This window comes from Carcharodon carcharias, chromosome 13, assembly GCF_017639515.1.
Source record: "Carcharodon carcharias isolate sCarCar2 chromosome 13, sCarCar2.pri, whole genome shotgun sequence".
NCBI lineage: Eukaryota > Metazoa > Chordata > Chondrichthyes > Lamniformes > Lamnidae > Carcharodon > Carcharodon carcharias.
In genome coordinates, this window is record NC_054479.1 from 21,497,527 (window position 1) to 21,525,517 (window position 27,991).

At 43.2% G+C, this 27,991-nt stretch overlaps 1 protein-coding gene and 1 pseudogene across 1 annotated transcript in view; one reads left to right on the forward strand and one right to left on the reverse strand.

The window, feature by feature from the left end:
* The window catches only part of LOC121286011, a 101,394-nt gene that overhangs the window by 34,493 nt on the left and 38,910 nt on the right, over positions 1-27,991 (reverse strand). Inside the window, exons 14-23 of the mRNA XM_041203033.1 lie at positions 27,640-27,890; positions 25,807-25,939; positions 23,792-24,262; positions 20,081-20,253; positions 17,986-18,041; positions 13,796-13,941; positions 12,822-12,980; positions 12,357-12,405; positions 7,948-7,973; positions 2,480-2,769 (exon numbers count right to left, since the gene is read on the reverse strand). Of these exons, the coding sequence (XP_041058967.1) occupies positions 2,480-2,769; positions 7,948-7,973; positions 12,357-12,405; positions 12,822-12,980; positions 13,796-13,941; positions 17,986-18,041; positions 20,081-20,253; positions 23,792-24,262; positions 25,807-25,939; positions 27,640-27,890 (1,754 nt within the window). The remainder of the gene's footprint in view (positions 1-2,479; positions 2,770-7,947; positions 7,974-12,356; positions 12,406-12,821; positions 12,981-13,795; positions 13,942-17,985; positions 18,042-20,080; positions 20,254-23,791; positions 24,263-25,806; positions 25,940-27,639; positions 27,891-27,991) is intronic.
* LOC121285686 lies at positions 11,414-14,207 on the forward strand (annotated as a pseudogene).

Below are 27,991 nucleotides of genomic sequence, written 5' to 3' on the forward strand. Positions count from 1 at the left end.
CAGTGATTTACTCAATTTAGTTTCCTGTCGTCCCTGCTTCCTTTACTGGAGACGCCAAATGCAGATTTGGTGACTACTTTGCAGAACATCTCTGTTCATTCTGCAAGATAACCCCAAACTTTCCCAAACCTGTTATTTTAATTCTGTACCATGCTCCCACCCTGACCTCTATCGCCGACCTCCTACACTGGAGGCTCAGCATGTGCTTGAGGAACAGCATTTCATCTTTTAATCAGGCATTATACACTCTCCTGGATTCAACACTGAGTTTAACAACTTCAAATCGTGACCTCAGCCTCCATTTGTTTCCTTTTCCTTTGCTGATTTTATTTTTTCTCTCCTGTTTTTCTCCTTTTTTTTGCCTACTGATGGCAGCTGTTCCTGACACTGCCATTCACACCTCCTGCAGAAACATCTTTTATATAACTTATCCAAAATACCACTCCATTTTGGCCTTTCACTATCAACACATTTGTCATCTAATCTCCCCTACCTTTCACACAGTGTCCCCATTATTCTTTTTCCCACCCTCCTCCCTTTGACTTGCTTTAAACTTATTTCACTTCTAACTTTTGCCTGATCCAAAAGAAGATTTCTGATGAAAGGTTGACCTGAAATGTTAACTCTGGCCTGGATTTTCACACCTGGGTTGGAGAGGCTCTCCGTCGTGGCAAATGTCTCAAAAATGACAGAAATTTCTAAGTCCTGGCCCCGAACCAGGTAATTCCCATCTTGGTGTGGGCGAGACTGGAGTCGGAGCAGGCTTTGCACATGCGCGATTTGTGGAAGCAGCTGGCCATTTAAATCACCAGTTCCTCCACTGAAATAGGATTTTTGATCTCTGGCTGCGTGAATCCTGAACTGCGCAGGGCAGACCAGGTAAGAGGCAGTCTGAACTTGGTAGATCCTTTGAATAGCCAGAAGTAAGGTACACCTTTGTATAGGGTCTTCAGACATCTTTGGGAAAAGTAAGGCAACCTTTGGTGTCATTAAAATTAAACATGATTATGCACTTTTCACATAGAATCTCCTTGGATCCGTCCAGCTGTCAAAGAAATGTTTAACTGTCCAGCCGTCAAGGAACTGTTCAACAACTTTCCGGCTGTCACATAAATGTTAAAAGACTGTCCAGCTGCCAAAGAACTGTCTGGCTAGCAAATAAATGTTAAAGAGTTGTACAGCTGTCAAGGAACTATTGAAGAATTGTGTGGCTCTCAAAGAGCGGTTAAAGAACTGTTCAGCTGTCAAAGCTGTCAAAAAACTGTCCATGGATACTAGGTGAGTTGGCATGAAGGGGCTTGGAGGCAAAGAATGGTGAGTTGGGGGCAGGAGTTGGATTGAGTTGACACTAAGTTGGCATGGGGGTATAAAATGACATGAGATGTGGGAACAGGGTCATGGGTTGGCATGGACGAGCTATAGGGAGTGTGTGGGAGGGTGATGGGGCAAGGGGTGTGGGCTGGAGGGATGTTTTTTGTTTTGCAGGCCTTGCGCCCATCCCGCCTCTACACCCGCCAGCCTCTGCACTCCTTCTGTGGTCACCTGTCCCAACTCCTATTTCCGCTATGCCTCCCTTCCCTGACCAAAAACCTGACTGGCGGGCAGACACTTTTAAAGATTGGGTTCGCTGAACCAGGAAATCTCCCAGCCCCAGGGCAAAAACATGGGCCCTACTCTCATCTGGTCCAATCTACACACTTTGGGTTTCACACACCCGGCTGACCAAAATCCCACTTCAGTGGAGGCAGCTGATGATTTATACGACCAGCTGCGTCCATAATCCACCTATGCACAAACCCCAGCCCGACTTCATTCCCACCTCACGACAATGGAAAGTGTGGTGTTCGGGGGTGGGACTTCCTATTTCTGGGCTTGTCCACCATTTTCACCATGGAGGAAAGGCCCTCCATCATGGTGAAATCCAGGCCTCTGTTTCACTCCACAGACGCTGCTAGGCACAATGAATATTTTCAGCATCCACAGTATTTTATTTTTGTGTTGCTGCTGACACTCCTGTTTCTGTATGAAAAATGATCAGCTGGCAGAAGTACCAGGCACTTCTGGTGAGTGAGGAATTGAAACATTTGCTTTAGAAAAGGAGGGGAAATTAAACAAATTCAGACATCAACATTATTGATTAGACTTTGTTTCTTTAAGTTAGTGTTTGTATCCTAGACTTTCCATCAGCATCATTGCCAGTGTTAAAATAATGTCAATCCTGAGCTTCGGCTAATATCTCTCAGTGTCTGTGATGCACTCGTGCATCTGATCCACTTAAAAAGCAACATATTCTCCCTCAGCAACAATTCTATTAACCAAATATAGAGCTCAACTATGGCATTTTCTTAACTAGGAACAGGACATGTGATAAAGCAAAGCTGATAATGCCCACCATTTTACTTGATGGACAACAGAGGCTAATGGAAGAATTAAAATTAAACTTGAGCTTTAATGATTTAATAACTGCATCAATTCTTACTTAATTGGCAAAATATCAAAATCCACGCTGTCTAAATTTTTCTTCTTTGATTTTATTGAAAAGCTCATCGATTTTGGTGGGATGTTGCTGTCCGGTATAAAATTGATACTGATGTCACTGATCTCATAGGCAATACTTGATTCACACTTTTCCAGCATTTGCTGGATTCCTTCAAGGATTTCACGCCTGGTGTTCCTCTGGTCCTGGAAACTCTGGAAACAACTGAGGAAGACAACCAGATCCGCATCTGAACATTTTCTTAAAGCTGTTCCTTTGCCTGATGACCCTCCCTGAGGAGGAGGAAAAATAGATAATTATTTACAATTATTTCAGTGACTGGTGAACTTAGCATTACTGAAATATTGAAGAGTCATTGAAGCCATGCAGACTATCTGTGTCCTTTAGGCTCAATTTTTGCTGCCATTTTCCTTCTGATTTTTTCCTCTTGCCCTCTTTTTGTGAAGGTGCTGACTCTTAATGAGACAGAGGTCCAGCAGCCCACTTCAGCAATTCCCCTGATTAGCCATTTTTCACATGTTATCTTGGACCACAGGCATCCAACAGAGGGTGCTGATGAGAAGTGACTGAAGCATTCTGGGAGAAGTCACCGCAGCCACCGCGACTCAGGAGGGAATCAAGGAGAAGGACTCTTGCACTCAACAGGAGGAAGAGCATCCAACAGAGGGCGCTGTTGAGAAGTGGCTGAAGTATTCTGGAAGAAGTCACCGCAGATACTGTGACTCAGGAGGGAATTGAGGAGGACCCACTGTCAAAGAACGGAATAGCCCCAAACATTACATTGCTGTAGTGCTTCCATCCCTCCCTCCTTGTCAAACCTAAAAAAAGAGAGAGAGGAAGAGGCAGTGCCTTCAGGAGTGCGCCAGACCTGTGAGGGATACTCTTCTGAAATTTTATGGATTTTAAAGAAAAAGCAGCTGATTGGTGAGTAAATCCTGGAAGCAGACTTGGAGGGAGGAGCACCGGAGCAGTGAGTATCAATTTAGTTTATGTCGGGGATTCATGGCCTTGTCTCCAGGGAGCAGACTCAGAGGGAGGAGCACCGGAGTGGTGACCTCAGGGCACAGAATAACTGAAGCCAAAACAGAAAAAATGACGTCACAGGAAAGCTGTGACCTGATTGGTTGGTAGGAAATCTGCACCAAATGTGAAAAGATCACTGCAAAGTCGATTAATAAATTAATTATCTAAGTCGCGATGGCTGGGCAGGTGATGTGCTGTAGCTGTATGATGTGGGAGCTGGCAGATCCCATTGCGAGCCGCAGTGACCACGTCTGCAGCAAGTGTTGGTTGCTGGAGGAACTCCGGCTCAGAATTGATGAGCTGGAGTCCGAGCTCCGGACACTGCAGCACATCCGGGAGGGGGAGAGTTACCTGGACACCCAGTAGATTAAGTACCTCAAGTTTGGTCAGTGGTCAGGGTCAGCAGGGTGTGACTGCAAGTGAGGCAGGTAAAGGGATCCTGTGTTCAGGAACAGAGGAGCCTCAGCTCTTGACCTTGTCCAACAGGTATGAGGTATTTGCTCCTTGTGTGGATGAGGAACAGGGCTGTAGGGAGGATGAGCCAGCTGACCACAGCACTGTGGCACAGGAGGCCATTCAAGAGGGGAGAGCAAAAAGAAAAGTGGTAGTTGTGGGGGATTCTATAATTAGAAGAATTGATAGCACCCTTTGTAAGCAGGATCGAGAGTCCTGCATGGTATGTTGCCTGCCAGGTGCCAGGGTGAGGGACATCTCTGACTGGCTTGAAAGGATATTGGAGAGGGAGGGGGAGGAACCAGTTGTTGTGGTCCACGTCGGGACAATTAACATAGGTAAGACTAGGAAAGAGGACCTGCTTGGGGATTATCAGGAACTAGGAACTAAATGAAAGAACAGGTCCTCAAGGGTTATAATCTCCGGATTACTACCCGAGCCATGTGCAAATTGGCATAGGGATGTGAGAATAAGGGAAGTAAACACGTGGCTAAAGGAGTGGTGCGGGAAAGAGGGGTTCCATTTCGTGGGGCACTGACATCAGTATTGGAACAGGAGGGATCTGCACCGTTGGGACAGTCTCCACCTGAACCAATCTGGGACGAATTTCTAGCGAAAAGGGTAAATAGGGTGGACAACAGGACTTTAAACTAGAAAATGGGGGAAAGGGAAGTGTAAAACTCCAAGAAGTAGGACTAATGGGAAACAAAGCAGCAGGTTAGTGTGTGAGGGGTGGATTCAACTTCGTGGAAAATTATGAAAAAACTGAAAAGAAAGGAGAGCCCAGGAGAGGCTATTAAAGTCTCCAGAACACAAAATAGGACAGAGTGTTTGGAAAGGGCCAGGAATCTAACTTCAAGCACATCAGGTAAAGGGATGACAATGAGAAAGGGGATGGGAAATACAGGACTGAAGGTATTGTATCTGAATGCACGCAGTATACGAAATAAGGTAAATGAGCTTGTGGCGCAGATTGAAATTGGCAGGTATGATGTGGTGGGCATCACGGAGACATGGCTGCAAGGGGATCAGGACTGGGAGCTAAATATCCAAGGATATACATCCTATCGAGAAGATAGGCAGGTTGATAGAGGGGGTGGGGTTGCTGTGTTAGTAAGAAATGAAATTAAATCGATAGCAAGAAATGACGTAGGGTCAGATGATGTAGAATCTGTGTGGGTAGAGATGAGGAACCGCAAAGGTAAAAAAAAATCATAATGGGAGTTATGTACAGGCCTCTGAACAGTAGTCAGGATGTGGGGCACAAGATACACCAGGAGATAGAAAAGGCGTGTAAGAAAGGCAAGGTTACAGTGATCATGGGGGATTTCAATATGCAGGTAGACTGGGAAAATCAGGTTGGTAGTGGATCCCAAGAAAATGAATTTGTGGAATGTCTACGAGATGGATTTTTGGAGCAGCTTGTGGTGGAGCCCACTAGGGAACAGGCAATTCTAGATTTAGTGATTTGTAATGAGGCAGATTTGATAAGGGAGCTTAAGGTGAAGGAACCCTTAGGAGGAAGTGACCATAATATGATAGAATTTACCCTGCAATTTGAGAGGAAAAAGCTGGAATCAGATGTAACGGTATTTTACAGTTGAATAAAGGCAACTACAGAGGCATGAGGGAGGAGCTGGCCAGAATTGACTGGGAGATGAGTCTAGCAGGAAAGACAGTGGAACAGCAATGGCAGGAGTTTCTGGGAGTAATTTAGGAGACACAGCAAAAATTCATCCCTAGGAAGAAGCATACTAAAGGGAGGACGAGGCAACCATGGCTGATAAGGGAAGTCAGGGAAAGCATAAAAGCTAAAGAGAAAGCAAACAATGTGGCGAAGAGCAGTGGGAAACCAGGGGATTGGGAAGCCTACAAAGACCCACAGAGGACAACTAAAAAAGAAATGAGGAGGTAGAAGATTAAATATGATGGTAAACTAGCCAGTAATATAAAAGAAAATTGCAAAAGTTTTTTTAGATATATAAAGGCTAAGAGAGAGGTAAAAGTGGACATTGGGCTGGTGGAAAATGACGCTGGAGAAGTAGTAGTGGGAACAAAGAAATGGCGGAGGAACTGAATAGGTACTTTGCGTCAGTCTTCATGGTGGACGACACGAGTAACATCCACAAAGTTCAAGAGAGTCGGTGGGGCAGAGGTGAGTATGGTGGCCATTACCAAGAAGAAGGTGCTAGGAAAACTGAAAGGTCTGAAGGTGGATAAATCACCTGGACCAGATGGATTACACCCCAGAGTTCTGAAGGAGATAGCTGAAGAGATAGTGGAGGTGTTAGTGGTGATCTTTCAGGAATCACTGGAGTCAGGGAGGGTCCCAGAGGACTGAAAAATCGCTAACGTAACCCCCCTGTTTAAGAAAGGAGTGAGGCAAATGGTGGGAAATTACAGGCCGATTAACCTGACCTCGGTCGTTGGTAAGATTTTAAAGTCCATTATTAAAGATGAGATTTCAGAATACTTGGAAGTGCATGGTAAAATAGTCAGCATGGTTTCATCAACGGGAGGTCATGCCTGGCAAATCTGTTAGAATTCTTTGAGGAGGTAACGAGTATGTTAGACAAAGAGCCAATGGATGTTATAAGCTTGGACTTCCAGAAGGCCTTTGACAAGGTGCTGCACTGGAGGCTACTCAGTAAGATAACAGCCCATGGTGTTAGAGGCAAGGTACTAGCATGGATAGAAGATTGGCTGTCTGGCAGGAGGCAGAGAGTGGGGATAAGGGGGTCCTTCTCAGGATGGTGGCCGGTGACTAGTGGAGTTCCGCAGGGGTCAGTGTTGGGACCACAACTTTTCACTTTATACATTAATGATCTAGATGAAGGAACTGAGGGCATTCTGGCTAAGTTTGCAGGTGATACAAATTGGCGGAGGGACAGGTAGTATTAAGGAGGCGGGGAGGCTGCAGAAGGATTTGGACAGGTTAGAAGAATGAGCAAAGAAGTGGCAGATGGTCATGCACTTTGGTAGGAAGAATAGAGGCATAGACTATTTTCTAAATGGGGAGAGAATTCAGAAATCTGCAGTGCAAAGGGACTTGGAAGTCCTAGCCCAGGATTCTCATAAGATTAACTTGCAGGTTGAGTCAGTAGTTAGGAAGACAAATGCAATGTTGGCATTTATTTCGAGAGGACTAGAATATAAAGACAGGGATGTGCTGCTGAGGCTTTATAAGGCTCTGGTCAGATCACATTTAGAATATTGTGAGCAATTTTGGGCCCTGTATCTCAGGAAAGATGTTCTGGCCCTGGAGAGGGTCCAGAGGAGGTTCACGAGAACAATCCCAGGAATGAAAGGCTTAACATATGAGGAACATTTGAGGACTCTGGGTCTATACTCGATGGAGTTTAGAAGGATGAGGGGGGGACCTGATTGAAACTTACAGAATACTGAAAGGCCTGGATAGAGTGGACGTGGGGAAGATGTTTCCATTTGTAGGAGAGACTAGGACCCGAGGGCACAGCCTCAGAGTAAAGGGAAGACCCATTAGGACAGAGATGAGGAGAAACTTCTTTAGCCAGAGGGTGGTGAATCTATGGAATTCATTGCCACAGAAGGCTGTGGAGGCCAAGTCATTGTGTGTATTTAAAACTGAGATAGATAGGTTCTTGATTGGAAAGGGGATCAAAGGCTACGGGGAGAAGGTGGGAGAATGGGGTTCAGAAACTTAGCAGCCATGATTGAATGGCGGAGCAGACTCGATGAGCCGAATGGCCTAATTTCTGCTCCTAGGTCTTATGCTGTCAACAGGCTATTCAATCATATGAGGCATCACAGCCTAATCTTGTCCTCGCTGAACCGGATTGGGAATCCTGGGCTGATTGTTCACTTCTTGTCTAGCACTTGGTGCTCACTTTTAATTCTGTTACCAACAGAGTGGTATTGCTCTATTTGGTGATCTTTTTGTGGGCATTAATGTAATTCTTTGCATTTTTATTCTTAGCCATTGGCAGAGTCGGTACCAAGTCAGAATCTGCCAAACAACTTTCTGTTTAAATATGAGAATAAAATCATACGTTAAAACTAAATCTCTTGACAGCTTTCTTCTTAAAAAGCTTAAGCAAGAGTGAAGCCACTAACTACCAGTTAGCTGTGACCTGCTCTCTCCGCCATCCCTTGTACGAGAGTAAATGTGACAGACTCACTGCACTGAATTTTCAGGCCCTGCTGAAGTCAGGGACAGAACTGAATTCAAAATAGTCGGCAGCCGGTTTCCAGACACCATTCCCAGGTTGGCCATTTGGGGGGAGGCAGCTTTGGGAGCCCGGCTAAAATGCCCAACCCAGAAGTCAATTAGGTCAACTCATTAGGATCTTTGTTAACACTGGGTACTAAAGGCTGACTCAGATTCCAGTCAGTCTCCACTTTCCTGATGTGACTAGGGCAGTTCAACTGCCTGGAGGCAGGCATCCAATGGCTGGGAGAGGGGGCAGTGCCCTAAGCAGGCAGGCCCCCTCCTCCCCCCGATCCGTGTGCCTGGTGCAATTGCAGCCAAAGAGCAAATCGCCCCCTCCCTCCATCAAAAGCCCCATAGTGGCGGCTTGGCTCATTTCTAGACTTCTTAACTAAATTTTTCAATTGGTTACTGAAAGAGCACCTCCATGTTGAAGCAACCTCTTAGTTACTTATCTTCTGCTGTAGTCAGGTGGTCCTCTCAAGCTAAAAGGCCCCAGATTGCCCCTCCAGTTTCGAGAGCCCACCCACTGCTCTTAACTGGAGGAGGGACCTGTCTCCATGTCAATTAAAAGAGCACTCTGGCAAAATCCCAAAGAGTGACTGGTATTCCTCTGGCCCCAAGATAAACTAACAGTCCCAACTCCTGCTTCCCTCCCCTAAAGAGAAAATTAATGTTATTGCAGCTGACTGAAGATCAGATGAATAGAGGGGGTGCTCAGAATTGGTGGGGGTGGGTGTGGAGAAGGGAGATTCCCTCTTTTCCCAAATTATGGGTATAATTTATTGTTAAATAACATGAAATGTGTATTTTAGACAACACACCAGTTCTTTACTGCCTTAAAATTAAAATTGCTTTACAAGTGTGTTGTGACTTTAGGAATTGGGACTGTTATTGATTTTGAGGAGCATATTTAAAGCATGCTGCATCTTTGATAAAAGTTAATCCAAATGTTTTTTAAGAGAAACAGATTTGAAGTAAATGTTCCCTTTAACAGAAAAACATTTAAAGCTGCTGAGCTTTTAAAACAAGCAGGTCAAAACCATTCTGTCCCTTTAGGCAAAAAAAATCCCCTTTTGATCCAGATTTTCCAGGAAATTTGTGCCGTTGTAAGGGCAAATCGACATCATTTTCAGATGGTCCCATAAAATGATGATCCCAACTAATCCCATTAATTTAGTTGAGATACTGGAGGCAACTGCTACCCTTGAAACTGTGTCCTACAGCGAGTTTACGCATTCTAGAGAGAAGGGAGTACAACACAGAAAACAGGAAACTTCACAATCACGCCAGAAAACACCTCCGTACTTAAGCAAGGTAAAGTTTCTGTTATTGCAAATAGTATTGTAAACATTATTAATTCCATGTGCTGCTTTAAAAATAAAATAACTTACTTTAACGGCTCTGGTTACTTTGATCTCATGTTGTTTGAGAAATCATCGATTCCTTAAAAACTCACAGATCCTGTGCACAGCTTTCCTCACATTGATATTAAAGTCATTCGGCTCCAGGTTATTTTTAATGAAATCGTCCAACCTCCTGTGATCAGTGCTGTATAATTCCATCATTCCAGCTTTCACACAAAGTGGTGCTGGTGTAACCACAGCTCCTTATATCCCTCCCACCGTGTTGACGACATGCCTGAGTTCAGAAGATAACAGCAGCCACAGTATTGAATTATCTGGATCTGCATTACCATCTGTCTCCCCTTTATTTTTAATTTTGTGCCCTATTCCTCTGTCAGTCTGGGATGCCACCAGTCCTCCAGGTCATCATGAACTGAGGTTTGACGCTGATGATCAGAGTGGACTAAAGGTGAGCTCTGCCTGACCTCCGTCGATAGATCACCTTCTGTCACTTCTGCCCCATCTAAGCGAACCCAGCACCAAACACATCTTCCCAACCCCTCCCCTCCCTGTGCCACAAAGGGACTGTTCCCTCTATTACATTCTGCTTCACCCTTCCATCATTCCTATCATGTATTTGCCTTCCCCTGGCATCTTCCCATGCAAGTTCAAAAGATGTAACAAATGGCCTTTCACTTCTTCCATCACTACAGTTCAATCCCTAAACACTTTTTCTGTGTGAGACAGCAATTCTCATGTACTTCCTCTAACCTAATACACAGTGATGGCTGCTTATGGTGCAGTCTCCTCTGCATTAGGGAAACCAGTAACATATTGGGCAATCGCTTTGCTGAATGCCTCTATTTTGTTGACAAGTGTAACACCAAACTCCCTGTCACTTGCCATTCTATTCCATTTCCACACAAACACTGACCACTCTGTCTTTGGCCTTCTAAAGCATTCCAATGCCCAACATAAATTGAGGAACAACATTTCATTCAGACACAATGTAGCCCTTTGGTTTTAACAAATTGAGACATTAACTACAGCTCCAATTTTCTCTCAGGGCTTTAGTGCCAGTAATGTGATATTGCTGGGATATGGCTGTGCTGCTGTTTCCATTGTTGGAGGAGGAGAGGGTAAGTTACAGGTTGGAACCCCCATCAGAACACGAGTAGTGGAGTGGTGTTCAGCTGGAGGATCAGTGTTAATGCAAAGCAGGCCAAAAATTTCCAACATTGATCTGAACAGACTGTCTCTACCTTGCTGAAGTCACACAGGATACACAATGTCGATGCTAGAGGAAGGGTCTGAGGATGAATTGTAATTCAACCGGGGTGTGCACACGTGGGATTTGACAAAATGTTAAAGATTACTTTTTGAAAAAGACAATCAAAATGTATTGATTGGTGGAGATAGTTTACATGTCACAAACCTTGTACTTCTTACCTGGGACAGCAAAGGAACATGGGAGCCATAGAAGCTCGAGTCCACAGTAGCAGCAAAAAAGATCATGTGAGAATAGTCACAGAGGGATTTCAGACATTTATAAACATAGCAAAGATTAGGATTGGTCTGTCCACTAAAGCACTCTTGCACTTTCTGAGTATCCACCACCGAAATGGAAGTGACATTAACCCCTTGGCATTGTGTTTGGAAAGGGAAAGGGGGTTTGCTCTACCTGACTTGTACTCATGGAGCAGGACCCCTAGAATTTGAGGCCAATTTCTTTTCATTAGATAATTAAACTGACTGGTCTGATACACTGTATCTTTATACATTGTATTGTTCAAGCCCTGCCCACAGCTTCAAACAGGCAGTGAGGCCTCTGACTCACCGCTCAGCTGATTCTGCTCTTGTTGTTTGTGACTGTGGCACCAGAGAGGAATCTGAAACTGAGATAACTCGGAATTCAGTACCTGTTACCTGTAGCAAGGTTCATTCCTGCTGCTACTGTCATGTTATTTCCCAGACTCTGAGGGGAGGCTTTGGGAAATGAAACAAGCTCTGGTTTCACTTGTTTGTTCTGACAGTGCAGCAGTGTGTAGGCAAATAGAGGGCAACAAGGCTATAATGTTCAGAAACCAGCTATGATAATAGAAGGTCTGAGGAGGGAGCCAGAGACTCACTTGTTTAATGGTGGAAAACACAGAAGAGACAGAGCAAGATACAGACAGAATTTTATTCCCTTACTCTAGATTGGAGAGCCAGTGTGGAGAAGCACAGAGAAAACAAACCGTGCAGGGAAGTGAATCTGTTCCCATTCTGCAGCTCAAATTTCTTCTGATTTGCCCGGACTTGAGCTTCCAGCAAAGATTGTCAGGTATCCTGTCTTTTGTTTAGGAATTTTAATATTCTAATTCTAGATTTTAAAATAAGTCATTTTGAATCTCAATGAAACTCACAATTTAAAATAATTTCTTAATATTTTCTGAACTGGGTCAGGATAATTTTAAAATTACAGCCTGTGAGTTATTGAAGACAATACAATGTGATAACAACTTAACATGTTTATGTGCCACCCCTTTGTCTGCTATTTTAAAGGTGGAAATTTAAAGTAATGCATTAAACATTCATTATCTAATATCAGCAAAGTAGTTTTTGTTTTTCAATAGAATGCATTTTGTAAGTCTGAATCTGAGAGGAATCATTTCTATACAGAATAAGTCTCTGCTGCTTGGTTTGTCATAACTGTACAAATTTCATTCATAGACAACTGGATCAAAAGAGAAAATTCTACTCAACAATAGGGTACATTTTTGACCACTGGACTGGGGGTGCACTGTCTTCTGGTTTAGAGAGTTATACAAATAGTTCCTTTAATATGATGCTGAAATTTACAGCCATTTACCTTCATTTACACCCATATTCTCTTCGATTCCACTGATGAATTGCTGAAGCTATGGTGCAAGATCAAGAGAAACTCACACAATTTCCAAGCCCATGTTCTTATCTCCCCATGAACCCAAACTCAGACTGTGCCACGTTACACAACTCACTGAGAGCTACTTCAGGCCGTTGCCAGTATTGCAATGTGGTACACAGGCCCTCAGGATTCTGAATATTTTAACAATGTCAGCATAGAGCAGCAAAAACACAACCAAATGCAGACAGGAAAAACAGATTGTGAATCTGTTACTTTTAACTGGCTAGAAGGTTGGAGTTTGTGAAGATTCAGGTATCATGTAGAAAGCCAGATTTTGGAATTATTGTAGATGAGATTTCAGCCAGTCCCTGTGACGATGTGTCGTGCCTGTTAAGTTCTCTCATTAATTCTTTAAATTAACTCGTGATATAAAGTGTCCCCATCACTGACATCCTGTTCATCTCTTAACAGCAATTTTGACAAGATGAAACTCCAGGTGAAGTTTTTGACCGGTGAAGATATTGAACTTGATGTCGACACTTCCATCCAAACCTTGGCTCTCAAGATGATGATATACAAAAAGGCAATGTGCCCTATTTCCAACAGCACCTGGTGGTGCAAAATGGGAGCACTGTGGAGCTGAAGAACAACAAGAGGCTGTGTGACTACAATGTCTCTCCCAACGATGCTGTCATGCTCATTGTCAAGAACGAGGAGCGGATGCAGATTTTCCTTAGGAACGACAAGGGGAAAACATCTACATATGACGTTCGTCCCTCTGAGTCCGTTCGGGATTTAGAGCACGAGTACAACGGCAGGAGGGTGTCCCAGCCGGTCAGCAGCGTCTGGTGTCCGAGGGGAAACAGCTGGAGGATGGCCGGTCACTCGCCGAATACAGTATTCAGCCTGAGAGCACCATCTTTCTCATGCTGCGTCTACCAGGTGGTTAACCGGCACTTGCAGCAGTTAATAAGATGAACTCTAACTATTACAGAAGTAAATTATTTATAGTGCCTCAGTCGATCAATTTTTTCATATACTCCTGTTTTCTCAGGTGCAGTTAGTAAGAGCCCCAGGTTGCACAGTCACTGACTTGTCCATGATACTTTTGAATCTTATTCCTGTCTGCCCCAGTTCCCATAACAACAGGAAGTTTGTCCAACAGATAATGTCTGGCTAGGGAATGATACCAACTGAGGCCTGGGTACAGGTCACCTTCCTGCATTCTCACCCAAGGAAAGATGCTGGTACAAGACATTGGACACAATTATTACAAGGGTCAGCAACTTAATTAACAACAAGAAGCAATGGGTGGGGGGCAGGGGGGACTGCTGATGCAATGTGTTCGATTCTGATCATTGACTTGTGATACTTTGATTCACATCAATCTTGGCCGATCATTGGTCAAAAGTATATTCTGTTACTCTTAAAGATTCTACTGAAGATTTCGGCCAATAATGATCCAGTCCCTGATCCACAGCTCCAAACTTGTCTCTCATTCGGTACGAATCCACCTTCTCACTCACAGAGACCATTAGATAGTTGATGTGGCAATTCCAAAACTCATTTACTGTACAGGAGGGGCAATGCCAAAAATTCCAACAGATCAAGAATGATTGTTTTCCGGCTTCATTTTAAAATGCCTTAATCTACAAGTCATTGCTTTAACCTTAACGTGTTCTTGGAGAATTGTATGTGTTTAGCATTGAAATGCTTTAATCTGGGTGCTTAGTGTTGTGTAAGAGCAGAGGATATCAGGCCTGCACATTGTATCTGTCAAAATACCCGATGTGATTTGAAAGTAAAGTTGTCCATTTTAATAAAAAATGAAATGTGTGTTTCTATCTCTCTGAATTGTCTGTGGCTTTCCCTGCATTACATCGTAAATCCATACTTAAACCCAGGTTATGATGATTTACCCTAACAAGTGTTGATGGGAGAATCAGATATGAATGAGATACCTATGGACAATATTGAAGAATCACACCAGCCCAGATCAGTGGCCCATATTTTCCACAGTTTAATTATATTAATTATATTGTACCAGTTGATCTTCTGTGGCCTTTCACATGATATGTTAGAGAATCTGGACAGGATTTTTAGGCCCTGATGGGATCAGGAATGGAGGCAGCCGGCGAGCTGATGAACAAATTGTACCAAAACATTCAGTCTGCACATGCTCAGACTGGACAATCTAAATGGTTCTCACAGCATCATAGCTTTGGGTAAAAATATCAAATACTCAGGTTTTTCTGAGAATGATAAAGGTTTACAACACAGAACTGTTGGCTAATCATGTCTGCACTGATTCTTTACTGAGCTATCAACTAAGAATATTAATTAAGGCAGCAATTTAGATAAAAATTAAGTTCACACTGGTTCCATTTAGTAATTATGGAAAAAAAGCTTTTCTAATTATCTTTATTTCAACCACCTGTTTTGAATACTAGAAACTTCCAAGAGACATCCTGCTTATTCAAACACCTGTCCTGATGCACTTACTTGAGACAAGGGAATTACTGAGGTGGAAGGTTATCAGTCAGTGATTCACGGAGCACCAGGGAGCAGACAGAGCTGGGAGGAAATGATGAGGAATAATGTTGTCTCTCCCCTGGAGGGGATAGAAACCTCTTCCTCGGTGAAGGAACCAAACGCAAAGATATCAGGGTACAGGCTTTAAGAGATCAGTGGTTCGTGAGCATACATCTCATGCAGCCTTGTTTTCTCATGCAGTGCTAACGGTGAATCATGAGAGACCACACCCACATTGCAATGCAATGCTGGAGGTGTGGCATAACGTCAGGGAAACCCTGGTGACAGAGACATTCCAGAAACTCAATGCAGCCAAAGGATTCAACAAGAGGCTCTCAGATCAGAGCAGTTGTGTTTTTTTTTGGAGTGGTGCCAATGACTGCTTCATAAATGGCCAGAAGAGCTGGTTAACTCAGGGCTTTGTTTCACAAAGTGATGTCACAGCATGGGGAGGAAATGGGTAATTTACAGATAAATATCAATATACCAATCACTTAAAACTATATCCCTCAAGGTTAAAAAAATAAGCTAAGTTGATTAAATGCATAAATGTTAATTAATTAAATAAATACAACAGGGTTAGATAGTGATGGCAGTGCAGGTGCTTTGCCACAACAGCAGCATGTGGGAGTTTGTGGACAGTATTGCAATTGCTGACAACGACATCCACAGTAAGTGTCTGAATCTCAAGGAAGTTCAACTTTGGATTTGTTGTGCTGGAGTCCGAGATGCAGGCATTGTGGAGCATTAGGGAGGAAGACTGTTAGCTGGACACTTTATCCAAGAGGCAGTCACACTCCTTAGGATAGGTGGTGTCCCTTAGTGTCTAATTAGTGGTCAGGGACAGGAGGGTGTGATGTCAGGTCAGTAAGGAGACACAAGGTGGATAAGAAAATAGGAACATATCCAGCATAGCACAATCGTGCAGTGCAGGGGACCTCAGCCATTGTCCTTATCTAACAGGCATGACCTTCCTGCTGCCTGTCTGAATGGCAAAAAAATCTGGTGGATGAGAAAACAGACCACAGCACCATGATACATGAGGCCATTTACATTGAGTGTTAGCTGTGGGGAATGAATGTGGTAATGGCAGAGGACAATATAATAAGAGGGATGGATACTGTTTTCTGGAGCCACACCCAGGAGTCCCAAGATTGTGTTGCATATCTAGTGCCAGAATTAAGGACCCTTTCTTGTGGCTGGTTGCTGACACTGATTTTTAAGACATTTTTGATTGCATTCTATAACCTTAACCCATACATTACTACAGCAGATTTATTTTATCCAATCTATATGAAGATTAAAGTCCCCAGGATTACTCTAATAATATTCTGAACAACCTACTGGAGAAATTCATGGGAAATAAAGGCAACAGATTCCCTGGACCCATGGTCGACTTCCTAGGGCTTTAAAGAGCTGGCGACAGAGATAGTGGGTGCACTGACAGTGGTCTTGCAGAATTCCATTGATATTCAAACAGTCCTCACGGATTGGAAGAATCAAACATAACCCCACTATTCAAGAAACAAAAGGAGATAGAAAAAAAGAGAAGTACAGGCCAGTTAGTCTGACATCAGCAGTATGGAACATGCTACAATTTATCAGGAACATGAAAATAGGGCACTTAGAAAATCATAATTTGATTGGTCAGAGTCAACATGGATCTATGAAAGGGAAATTGTGTTCTATACACTTGTTAAAGTTTGTTGAGGTTCTGAGTAGCAGGGTAGATGAGGGGGAACCAGTGGATTCAGTTCAATTGTATTTTCCAAAGGCATTCGATAAGGTGCCACCCAAGAGTTTATTTCAAAAGGTTGGGGTTTGTGAGATTGGGGGTAATATATTACATGAACTGAGAATCGGTTAATGGTCAGAAAACAGAGTGTAGCAACAAACAGGTCATTTTCTGGTTGGCAGGATGGAACTAGCCGGGTGCTGCAAGGATCAGTGCTTGCGCCTGTTTGATGGTCATGAGGTTTTAGGACCCACCTTACTTCTCGGCATCTTCATCCTGATTGACCTCCAGCACCCTTCTCCACTTCACCTTCCCAATCTCTGATCGGTTAAGAACTATCACTGGTAAACTGGTGCTGATTTTCAGGGATGGTAACAGGTGCAAAGAGAGGAAAATATCGGGACCTCACTCCCTTGTTTCATTTAATTGCAAGAGTTAAGTTGCTTCCAGAATGTGGAACAAGGTCAGGGCAAGGTCATGGGAAGGGCAATACAGCAGCCATTTTTAGGGTGCACTTTTGGTGGAGAGCCTCTCCAGCTCAGTTACATGCTACATCAGACTAAGATGATTATCTCAGCCAAAATGTCTAATTTAATTTTTAAGAGGAGGACTGATTCCTCTGCCCCTTTGAGTTAGCTGTAGATTTGTAATTCAATCTGCAATCACTCTCACAATCAGTTCAGATTAAAATCAATTTTTCTTTTGATGAGTTTTTATAATATTGGTGCACTGTCAAATCAAACAAGAATATCAGAAGGAGTAGAGGTTTAGTCCTTTGAACCGGCTCTGCCATTCAAATCAGGGCTGATCAACCTCACCTTCACCTTCCCTCACTCTCCCCATATCTCACATAAACCAACTCCAAACACTCAACTCAGGCACCCGCCCAGGAAATATTGTATTAGAGTCACAGAGTCATGAAGTTCCACAGCACAGAAATAGGCCCTTCAGACCATCGTATCTGTGCTGGCCATCAAGCACTTATCTACATATCACTGCTCAGGACACAGGACTTTGTGTGGCCAAATTCAGTTTTTGTAACTTCTCCTCAACCTGTATAAATACTAGAATTATATAATTTACATCACTGTTACCAATGTGGAGATACCATGGAGCTATACCAGCCACATCACGGTAATCCCTTCCCTGTTTCCTTACAGTTGAGGTGTCACAAGGGGTATAAAATAAACTCAGTGCCTTTCATCATAGGGTCTGAATCAGAAGGAGTGCGTGATAGTCACAGAGTCATAGATTATGCATTCAGCAAATAAAAGAATGATTATAATTTGTGGCTGAAAACAATTGTCTGCACTTTATATGGATGGAGGATGAAGTTTAGGAACTCACCAGGAAGGACATTAAAGAAGTTCAGTCTCGAGATAAGAACATATGTAATATGGAAACTAGAAAATTAATAAAAAAAGAATCTTGCATTAACAAAGCGAAGTTATTAAAATTGGTTGTACAGCAACAGGCCTGAAAGAATGAAGCTTTGTACAGGGGAGGCAGTGGCATAGTGCCATTTTCACTATACTAGTAATATCCAACGACCCAGGCTAATGCTCCAGGGAAGCTTGAATCCCACCGACAGGACAGATCCACCAGGCATGCTGGCACAGTCGTATATGGTTGAGTCGTAAACATTGACTGCAGCACCCCCATGAAGTCTCATGGCATGACAGGGGCAAAGAAAACTTCTACTGAATGTTGAACACCATTTGGAGGAAGCACAGAGGGAAATCCTGGTGGGGGACTTCACTGTTCGGAAGCAGCAGCACAGACCAAGCTGGCTGAGTCCTAAAAGACATAGCTGCTAGACTGGGTGGTGAGGGAGCCAAGAAGAGGGGGAAAAGTGTACTTGACCCCATCCTCACCAATATGCCACCAATGCAACAGCCCTTGACGGTAGCAGTAAGAGTGACCACAGCAGTCCATGCAGAGACAAAGTCCCATCATCACAAAGAGGATACACCCCATCATGTTGTGTGGCTCTACCGCTATGCTAAATGGGATAGATTTCGAACAGGTCAAGACTAGACAGGAGGATCTGTGGGCCACCAGCAGCAGCAGAATTGTATGGCCCAGCATATCCCCCAATCTATCATTACCATCCTCCTTAACAGCACTGTAGGTGTACCTATACCACATGGACTGCAGTGGTTCAAGAAAGCAGCTCTCCACCACCTTCACAAGGGCAATTAGGGATAGGCAAATGTGATGGTCTAGCCAGCGAGGCCCACATCCCATAAATGAATTAAAAAATGAATGATAATAGAATTGTTCAGGCTAATATAATTTATTCAGGCTGTATTTCAGTAGTAGATGTGCCATAGATGCATCGTGTCAGAAAGCTGTACAATAAGTCTAACTTCAGCACATATTTTAGACCAGCTTTTCACAAACTTGTGAGTGGGGTTGTGCGGGATGAATATGTATATTGAAGTGATATTATCACCAAACCTCCAGATACTAGCCATTTTACCAGATTGATTGTTAATCAGTTTAACTCAATGTCTCACAATGCAAAGTGACAGGATTTGCCCTGGGTCATCCCAGATAGATGACTACCTGGCTGAAAGGAAACCCCATTGTTCCAGCTAAACTCCAATGTTAACACAAATCCTAACCTGATAATCATATCAAGGCAATTTTTTGATTGACAAGGGAGTCAAGGGTTATAGAAGGCAGGTAGGAATCTGGACTTAAAAGCGCAATTAGATCAGCCATTAACTTATTGAATGGTGGGTCTGGCTTGATAGGCTGCATGGCCTACTTCTGTTCCTATTTCTTATGATCTTATGTGATTAAATTTGATGGCATTGGGGGTGGGGGGGTGGGGTAGGGGGTGCGGGCATGGTAGTTTTCATCACCTGATATTCAAACTCCAGCAAAACACCAGTGGCACCCACAGCAAAAAGGCTGAAAGTGGCTGTTTATACCATTTCACCGAGGAGTCTACAGATCTCCCACCGGAGACTGGAAATACCCCTGCAGAATTTCAGTGTCATTGCTTTTCATCATGGATTGTAGACCGTTGACAGTCTCTGTGGAGTCTATGTTTGCTTCTTCTTCCTTCTTTTCTTCCAGTTCTCTCATCGTCTCTTGAAGTCAGTGGCCCAATGCTGGACACAACAGTCAGATGATGAAACTTTCTGTAACATGAGTGAATGCATTGCCATTCACAAAGTAGGTGTCCAATTTGCCATGTACTGACCAAGAATTCAAAGTGAGAGCACATGTTCAAAATGATAAAAGATAAAACCTTGAAGCTGAGGGTGATGTGCTTTGCTCAAAACACCACCAGTGTGAAGCCCAGATCGATCTCCCTCCTCCTCTGAGACTGTGTCCAGCAACTGCACTGAGATGCAGGCAGCATCCAGCACTGCCCTTGCCCTGTTCATCACTCAGTCTCCCCTATAAGCCAGTGACTACTGCCCATTACGATTCACTGAGTCCCAAATTCATCGCCAACCATGAGGCTGGTTGCGTGGCTGAGTGCAACTCCATCACCTTGGTGCTGTGTAACCACCTGGACTCCAACATCAGCCACCTCAAGACCCTTAACCTGTACTTCTGCTGCTTCCTAGCCAAGGCCCCGGAGCTGGAGCAGTACAGCTGCAGTAACAAAGTAAGGTGAGTACATAAAACAATAACATTTTTACAAAGTACTTTACAAGCACAGATTTTCATTATTATAAGATGTATTATATGATCTATATAACACGTAAACTTTACGAATTAGGTACTGAATGTTATTATGCAGCTTCATTGCTGTTTTGTGTTTGTTGTATCTGGGATCGTGTTAAATTTCACGTGTTCAAATAGACTCAAATTGGAAGATAGTTTGAGAAGCACTATTCTAGACTAGGGTCTAGTATTGAGGGAGTGAACACTGTAGGAGGTACTACTTTGACATCCTATTTGAGAGCCCATTGTTTTGATCAGCTTTTCAAAGGGCCAATCCAAGGAGTCTTTGGGGACCAGGTCAATTGAGCTTCAAAATCCTAACTTTTGCACCATGGGGATTCTAGAAAGTAACACTGTGATTGTATTATCTGAATGTGGTGGATGTGCAGCTCAGTGAGTGAGAGCCAACCCAAAACATGGTTTTAGTGTGAAAATGCAAACCTTGTGAAGGCAGAATTGCAGATTTTATTAAAATTTCAATGGAAAGGTTTAATCCCTACAAGAAAACATAGACAATGAAGTTAGTGACAAAAGAATTAATCCAAGCAATATATACATACCAACCAAATCACAGCCAGATACAAATTCTACCCTTGTAACTGGGAAGCAATATTAAATATAGATTTGGGATCATTAAGATGCAGAGGAGGCTATTCAGCCCATTAAGTATATGCTGGTTCTTTATAGAGTAAGCCAGTCAGTCCCATTCTATCCCTGTAGCCTACAAGTTTATTTCCCTCAACTGCTGATCCAATTCCCTTTTACAATCACTGATTGCCCTTGCTTTCACCATCCTGGTACCCAGTGAGTCCAGTGCATCACCATCTTGCTGAGTAAAAAGGCTCTCCTTCACGTTGCCCTTGTATCGATTGCCGAAAAGTTCAGAAACAGCTGACACTAGATCAGTACGATGTGTGTAATCCAATTGCTTGCATCTGTGCTTTATGAATTTTTTGTGCTTCCCTTTTTACCTGACTCATCCACACATTTTTGAAAACTGTTCACAAACTTTCCACACCTCTCCACAAGAGCAACTGTGCAAATGCTGGAAATTTGAAATAAAAACAGAAAATGCTGGCAATACTCAGTAGGTCTGTGGAGAGAGAAAAACAGAGTTAACGTTTCAACACAATGACCTTTCATCATAATCTACTCTAGGGCAATTAGGGATGGCCAGTAAAAATGCTGGCCTAGCCAGCGAAGCCCACGTCCTGTGAATGAATAATAAAAGATCGTTATCCACATCTGTCTTTCATATGTCTCGTTACATCTCCTGTAGTCTCATCCTTTTATCAGTTCTGCCATTTAACTATTTCCTGTTTTTTTATCATTGTATTTCTTTTCTTCCCCCTCTCTATGTCCTGTCCTTGTTAAAGGCTGCTCTTGGCCATAGCTTTCAATTTTCAACTTTCACTAGAAGGTCAGAAACCAAAGTGGACACTTGCGTCCACAGATGCTGTCTGACCCGTTGAGTGTTTCCAGCATTTTCTACACGTTTTCACATTTCTAGCATCTGCAGTGTTTTGCTTTTTGTTTGAAAATTAAAGGTAAGAGAATGATTGGCTGGTAGGTGAAACCATTTACGTTAAATCCAACAAGGTAAGGACGAGAAAGTCAGGAGAGCCTTTATTGGCATGAAGTTAAAGGTTAGTTATTCACAAAGTATTATCTGGAAACGCACAGGCAAATCTGATTATGAATAGGCAGAATCATCCCAGCTTTGCACTAAGTGCAGTGGTGGGTGTGAAAACTGACATTTTACCTGCTGGCTGCAATGGCAGGTTTTCATGTCATATCTTCCACTTCCCGCCGCTTTAAAATAAGCAGCCACAGGAAACACGCTGTTTCGCCGGTATGTGGCCTCTGAATCACCTGCCACACCATTACCTCACCATTTCCTAACTCTTGGTGCCATATCTAAACTGCAGCTGCACACACAATCCTCAATGCTTGCAGTGCAGGACTGCTCCAGTGAAGACATGGCTCTGAAACCCATGAAGAGTTCAGTGAATGGAATGCATTTTGTAGACCCACCGTGATGTCCTCCACTCTCCCGCTCTGGCCACAGGAGGTCCACCAATCTCACCACACCGGCTTAGGAGGCATTGGCAGTGGTGGTCAGTGCCAATGCTGCTCAGATGAGGTTGGCCATCCAGTGCAGAAAGAGGACGAATGATTTGTTCCGTGCCACCAGGGTAAGACAACCATCTCATTGCTCTAAACAGCCTTCACCCAGCAGCCTCTTTCCTTGTCGGAGTTCTCCGCCTCCCCCGTGCAAGCCCTAGCCCTGCAGCCATTGAAAAGCCACCTCCACCTTAAAGCGGATCTGGTAGCTATAAAACTGCCTGTGAGCACCCCTAAAAGTGATGTGGTGCAGCCTGCAAAGCCTGGCACTGATGACCACAAGTGTTGCCCGAAGCAAGGTAGGCAAAAAACCTCAAAGTCCCGAGCACAGTGCAGCTCGCCCGGTGCACATTACTTCTGTAGAGTTGTGAAACATGTCAGTGTGATGGCGCCTAGATGATCCAGTGCAGGGGGAATGACTCCAGTAAACAGGCCTTATAATGAGATGCTAAAGTATTGAAATGAGGTTCCCAATGTGTGGGAAACGCGGCCCCGCCATTGGGGGTGGAGCAGACGGTTACAAACTGGTTTCATGATGATGTAAAACCAATTTTTGGCCTTCTCGCCATATTGTCTGCTCATGTCCACCATGATGCCCACTGCCAACAGGACCAGAGGATTCAACGAATGAGTTATGGCCCTGATTGATCAGCTCACTATTATCAAAGATCTTTATTGTGCAGCATAAGACAGTTACTCTACTGCAATATTGTGGAAACAGATTCAACAGTAATCTTCAAAAGAAAACAGGATATATACTTGAAAATGAGAAACTTTGAAGGGAATATGAATAATTGGATAGCTCTTTGAAAGAACCGACACAGACATGATGGGCCTAATGGCCTCCTTCTGAGCTGTACAACTCTGTGATATTAAGGTTATTGTAATACATCCAATTTACTTCACAAATCTACTCACTGTACCTTAGTATGTAAGCAAACTTAAAATATTCAGAACAGCTAATTAAAGCAAATGAATCCATGATTTATGTGAACAGAATCAGTCAAATAATCAATAATAAATTAAAGAAGCTTTATTTATTAAGTGCTGCCAATACGTAATGTAAAATAAATGTAAATGATTGTTTTCCAGTTAATTGCCATTTTTTCAATGACTAATTTAAACATGTTTCAGAATTCAGAGGATCACATCCACTTTAAATCTTCCTTAAGTTTTATCTCATTTACATACAAATTTTATTTAATTTGTACATATTCTCTGACGCAGGAAGAATTAATATGCAGTATGTATGTATGGTTAAATCTAATTCTAACTCAATTCAGTTGATCTTATGTAATAGTGAAATTCACTTTATAGTCATTAGTTTCATGATTAATTTTCAAGTCTCCTTGCCCCCACGGAGACGCAAGTTGATGTTGATGGTGGAATGTTGCTTAATGCCGTAGGATTCCAGTGTGTTGCCGTCTTCTAATGGTATCGATCCATAGGTCAGGTAGTATTGGCTCGATGAAAGGCGCTCCAGAGATTCAATCTTATTTCTCAGGCTCAAAACCTTGTCAGTTGGGGATACATCAAGTGTCAGGTCACGCCCATTTACAGTCCTGACGAATATCTGCATTGACGTTGTGATGACCAGGTGGAGAGTTGCATCAAAGAATATTCCGGAATGCAACAAGGATTTGTTGTCACCCAGAATGGCTTCATTAAAGCTCAGGCGTTGCTGGTAAACTGGAATGTCCCATTTTTGCTGGATTTCTTTCTTGATCATTGAGATTGTGTTGTTAATATTGGCATTCAGGCTTAATGAGCTCCCATCCAGTGTAAACACAGTGATTTCAAACTCTTTTATTGGCTAAGACAAAAAAAAATAAGAATGTAGCAATGAGTTGTGTCCTGGTTTCTAAGTGCTCTGATAATTATAACTCCTTAATTTTTACTTAGTTCTGTTGAAGGGTCATTCGGACTGTGCTCCTCTCCGCAGATGCTGCCAGACCTGCTGAGTTTATCCAGGTATTTTTGTTTCTGTTTTGGATTTCCAGCATCCACAGTTTTTTGCTTTTATCTCCTTAATTGTCTTCCTTTCTCTCCTGATTGATTCTTACTGAGGTGATAACTACACTCCTTATCTCATACAAGTGGCCATTGTTGTTGTGTGAGCTCAGACAGTGAGTTTCACTCAACTCTCCAACCAAGTTGGATCTTATATTTATCTGATACCCACACACATGGGGCAGAATTTTGCCCTTGGTGTGCGGGCTCGTTGGGGCTGGTTGGGAAGCCGCTCACGATTGGCACTGCACCGAGATTTCATGCTGGCGGCCAATTAAGGCCCGCCCAGCGTGACATGTGAGTGACAGCGCTGTGCAAAGGGGGGAGCAGGGCGATCAGTAAGGGTGTGAACTTCACGAATGCGCAGGAGTGAATGCTGCATAATATTCCTGAGGCGGCCTTAAGAGATATGAAAGAAAATAATTATAAAAATTTAAAATGTACTGAAACATGTCCCCTCGTGTGATTCTGTCACATGAGCAGGGACATGTTGTTAGTTAAAAATTTAAAGATTTTATTTTATTTTTAATTGTTCTTGGAAACCTCATCCGCCTGTGGATAAGGTTTCCAAAAAAAATGCAACGTCCGCTTGGCCTTTTCACCTTCCCGCCAGCCATTAGGTTGGGCAGGCAGTGAATAATCTATGTTCATTAATTATTTAATGGTCTTAATTGCCAGCGGGTGCATTTTGGCTCCAGCATGAACCAGTTGGCCGAACTATTGCGCAATTGCGTATTGACCCCGGCACGTTCGGCCAAAGGCCACATGTGTCATTTCATGCTAGGGCGGGTTAGGCACGCGCCCACCCACCGAGAAAAAATTTCTGTCCACATACAATATGTGGTCAGCGGGAATCCCAGCTGATTCTTTCGGCAACTTGAGTGCAGGGGTATTGAGGTGAATTGTAGCACTCCCACCTTCACCTCGTAGACATCCTCTAACTCTGTATGGACTGAGAATTGAACCTGGGGAGCTTCTGATAAATATGACTCTATATATATCTTTAAATCCCGGCAACTGGTCTATCATTTCCAGCTTGCTTTAAAGAATGAAGTTTCCAAAGGAGGATTGAGGTAAATAATGGCCTGAATCTTGTGGGTGGCGTGATGGGGTGGGCCCCGCTCGCCAACACGTAAAATAACACCTGGTGTCTTTGTTGAAAATTCTCCCCAATGAGAACATGATCCTTTGTGTCTGAGAGCTAATTTCAAGTCCTGCTCATAAGTCCTATGGTCCTATGTGTTCTAGACAGATTGAACTCCTAGATTGAACAACACAATCTACAAAATTTCTACATTTTATTTTGTCTTACATCAAAACTTTTATGATTTATTAAAACTGTTTTACCTGGACGTCCCATGCTCGAACTTGAGAGACACATGGTTTGCTCAGACATTTCATAGCCTCATCCACCATGACGTACCATCCAGTAGACACAGCCACATTTCCAGTTGGGTCAGCTGGGTCAAGAATTATTGGCCTGAAAAATAAAGCCATTCCAAAAACAATTATTAACCATAGGCCAGGGTTTGCTGGCAAAATAATGACAAGTTTAACGGTGCCCATTGTTATTATTGTGGAAATCACCCAGCACTTCACAGTGGGAAAGAGAAACCCCATGAGTTTGGAATCAGCATAAATTGCTGGATGATTGGTGCTGTTCTGTCAGTAGTTTCACTGTGAACCAGTTTGTGTATTTCAAGGAATTGCTATATTTGTGTTTATTTACAAGTTAAACTCTCCACGGAAAGTTAGGGCAGGATTCCTCGCTCATTGGGCGAGCGTGCATGACGTGTGATATTTGGGTGGTGGGCATGCGCAGGAATTGGCAGTGCGCTCACCGACAACTAACAGGCCTATTAAGGCCATTAACAACCTAATTGATTTAAATTTTTTGCTGCCTGTCCTTCCTTACGGTTGGCGTTCAGGTGGTCACCTACTTGGTCCAGTAGATACACAGATGTTGATATCTGCAGATCAGTTCAAGGATTGTCTGGAGCCCTTCAGCTGCACTGAATCTCTCCTGCCCATTACCTTGCCCCCAGGTATTGATAGCCAGCAGCTCCACTCTGTGCTTAGCAGGAAAACGATCACCATCTCTCAGCTCAGCCTTTGCGGTCAAAGCAGCCTTTGCATTTTTTGCGAAACCTCATCCACAGATGGGATGAGATTTCAATCCGTCATTTAAAAAAATGTTCATACTAATTTCTAACATGTCCTTACTGATGTGACAGAATCACATGAGGGGACATGTTTATTAACATCTTAAAATGCTTTATTTTTAAATTTTCATAATCTCTTTCCGCTGAGGCAGCTCTGTGCCTCAGGGCGCATTTGCTACATGCACTTGCGGGCTGGCGTGAACTTGCACTCTTGCCCTCCTTCCCCCCCAACACAAGCCTTGCTGCAGCGCACGTTTCACGCTGGGCAGGCCTGAATTGGCCCACCAGCATGAAATCACGGTCCGGCCCCAATCGTGGGCAGTGGTCAGCTTCTTTTAGATTTAAATATTGTAAATATCTTAAGATACAGCGGGAAGAAACAGATCCTGACCTGTAATAGAATCTGAGGATCTGACCGAAGGATTTCAGTCCATTATTGAAAATGGGAAAAGACAAAGTGAGGCGAAGAAGTTTATGAAGAGTTCTGTAATGTGGCACTAAGATGACTTGTAACTTTGCTAATGGTGCCAAATAAGAGAGATGGCAATACACAGCAGGTCGAGGACATGAGTTGGAACAAAGGCTGGAGGATGTTGCTGAGGCAGGATAGGGTAAATAGATGAAATGATGATGAGGTTTGTAAATGAGAGTTAATATTTTTGACCTTAAACATAAGTTGGGGAAGGAGCAAGAGCAGACTTTTTAATGGTAGTTCAGTACAATCTCACATGAGAATGTAGCGTTATGAAAACTGTTGCCTCTTGGGCACATTTTCACAAAGAACAATGTATTGGATTGACTCTCACTCTAAACATTCAGCTGCACATTCATCAAGTTCAAATGATGCAGCCAACATGTCACTTAGTCGACACCCCATGACGCCAAAGTTAGGGATGGATATTAAAGACCAACTGAACCAGACCCTAAAAACACCCTGAATCAGCCCCCTTAATTGGGAGCTGTTCAAAGAAGTGAAACAGCTCTAATTGGTTTAGTTTTTAATGTAGTTAAAGATTACCTTTTGCCACAGAGTTTCTTTATCAGAAAGTCTGCAATGACTCTATTGTTGACGTTGTAGTTCTGAGTCCAGTAGATGCACAGATCCTGATATCTGCAGATCAGTTCAAGGACTGTCCGGAACCCTTCAGCTGTGCTGAATCTCTCCTGCCCATTGCCTTGCTCCCAGGCATAGATAGCCAGCAGCTCCACTGTATACTTAGCAGGAAGACGTTCACCATCTCTCAGAGCAGATTTCCGTGGCTTGACATGCTAGAGCAAATGGTTGATAAATGTAAATATACAAGATATTAAGAGTACTCACTCCTCCTTCCATCCTATATTTTTGCTTTCATACATGTTACTACCATTAT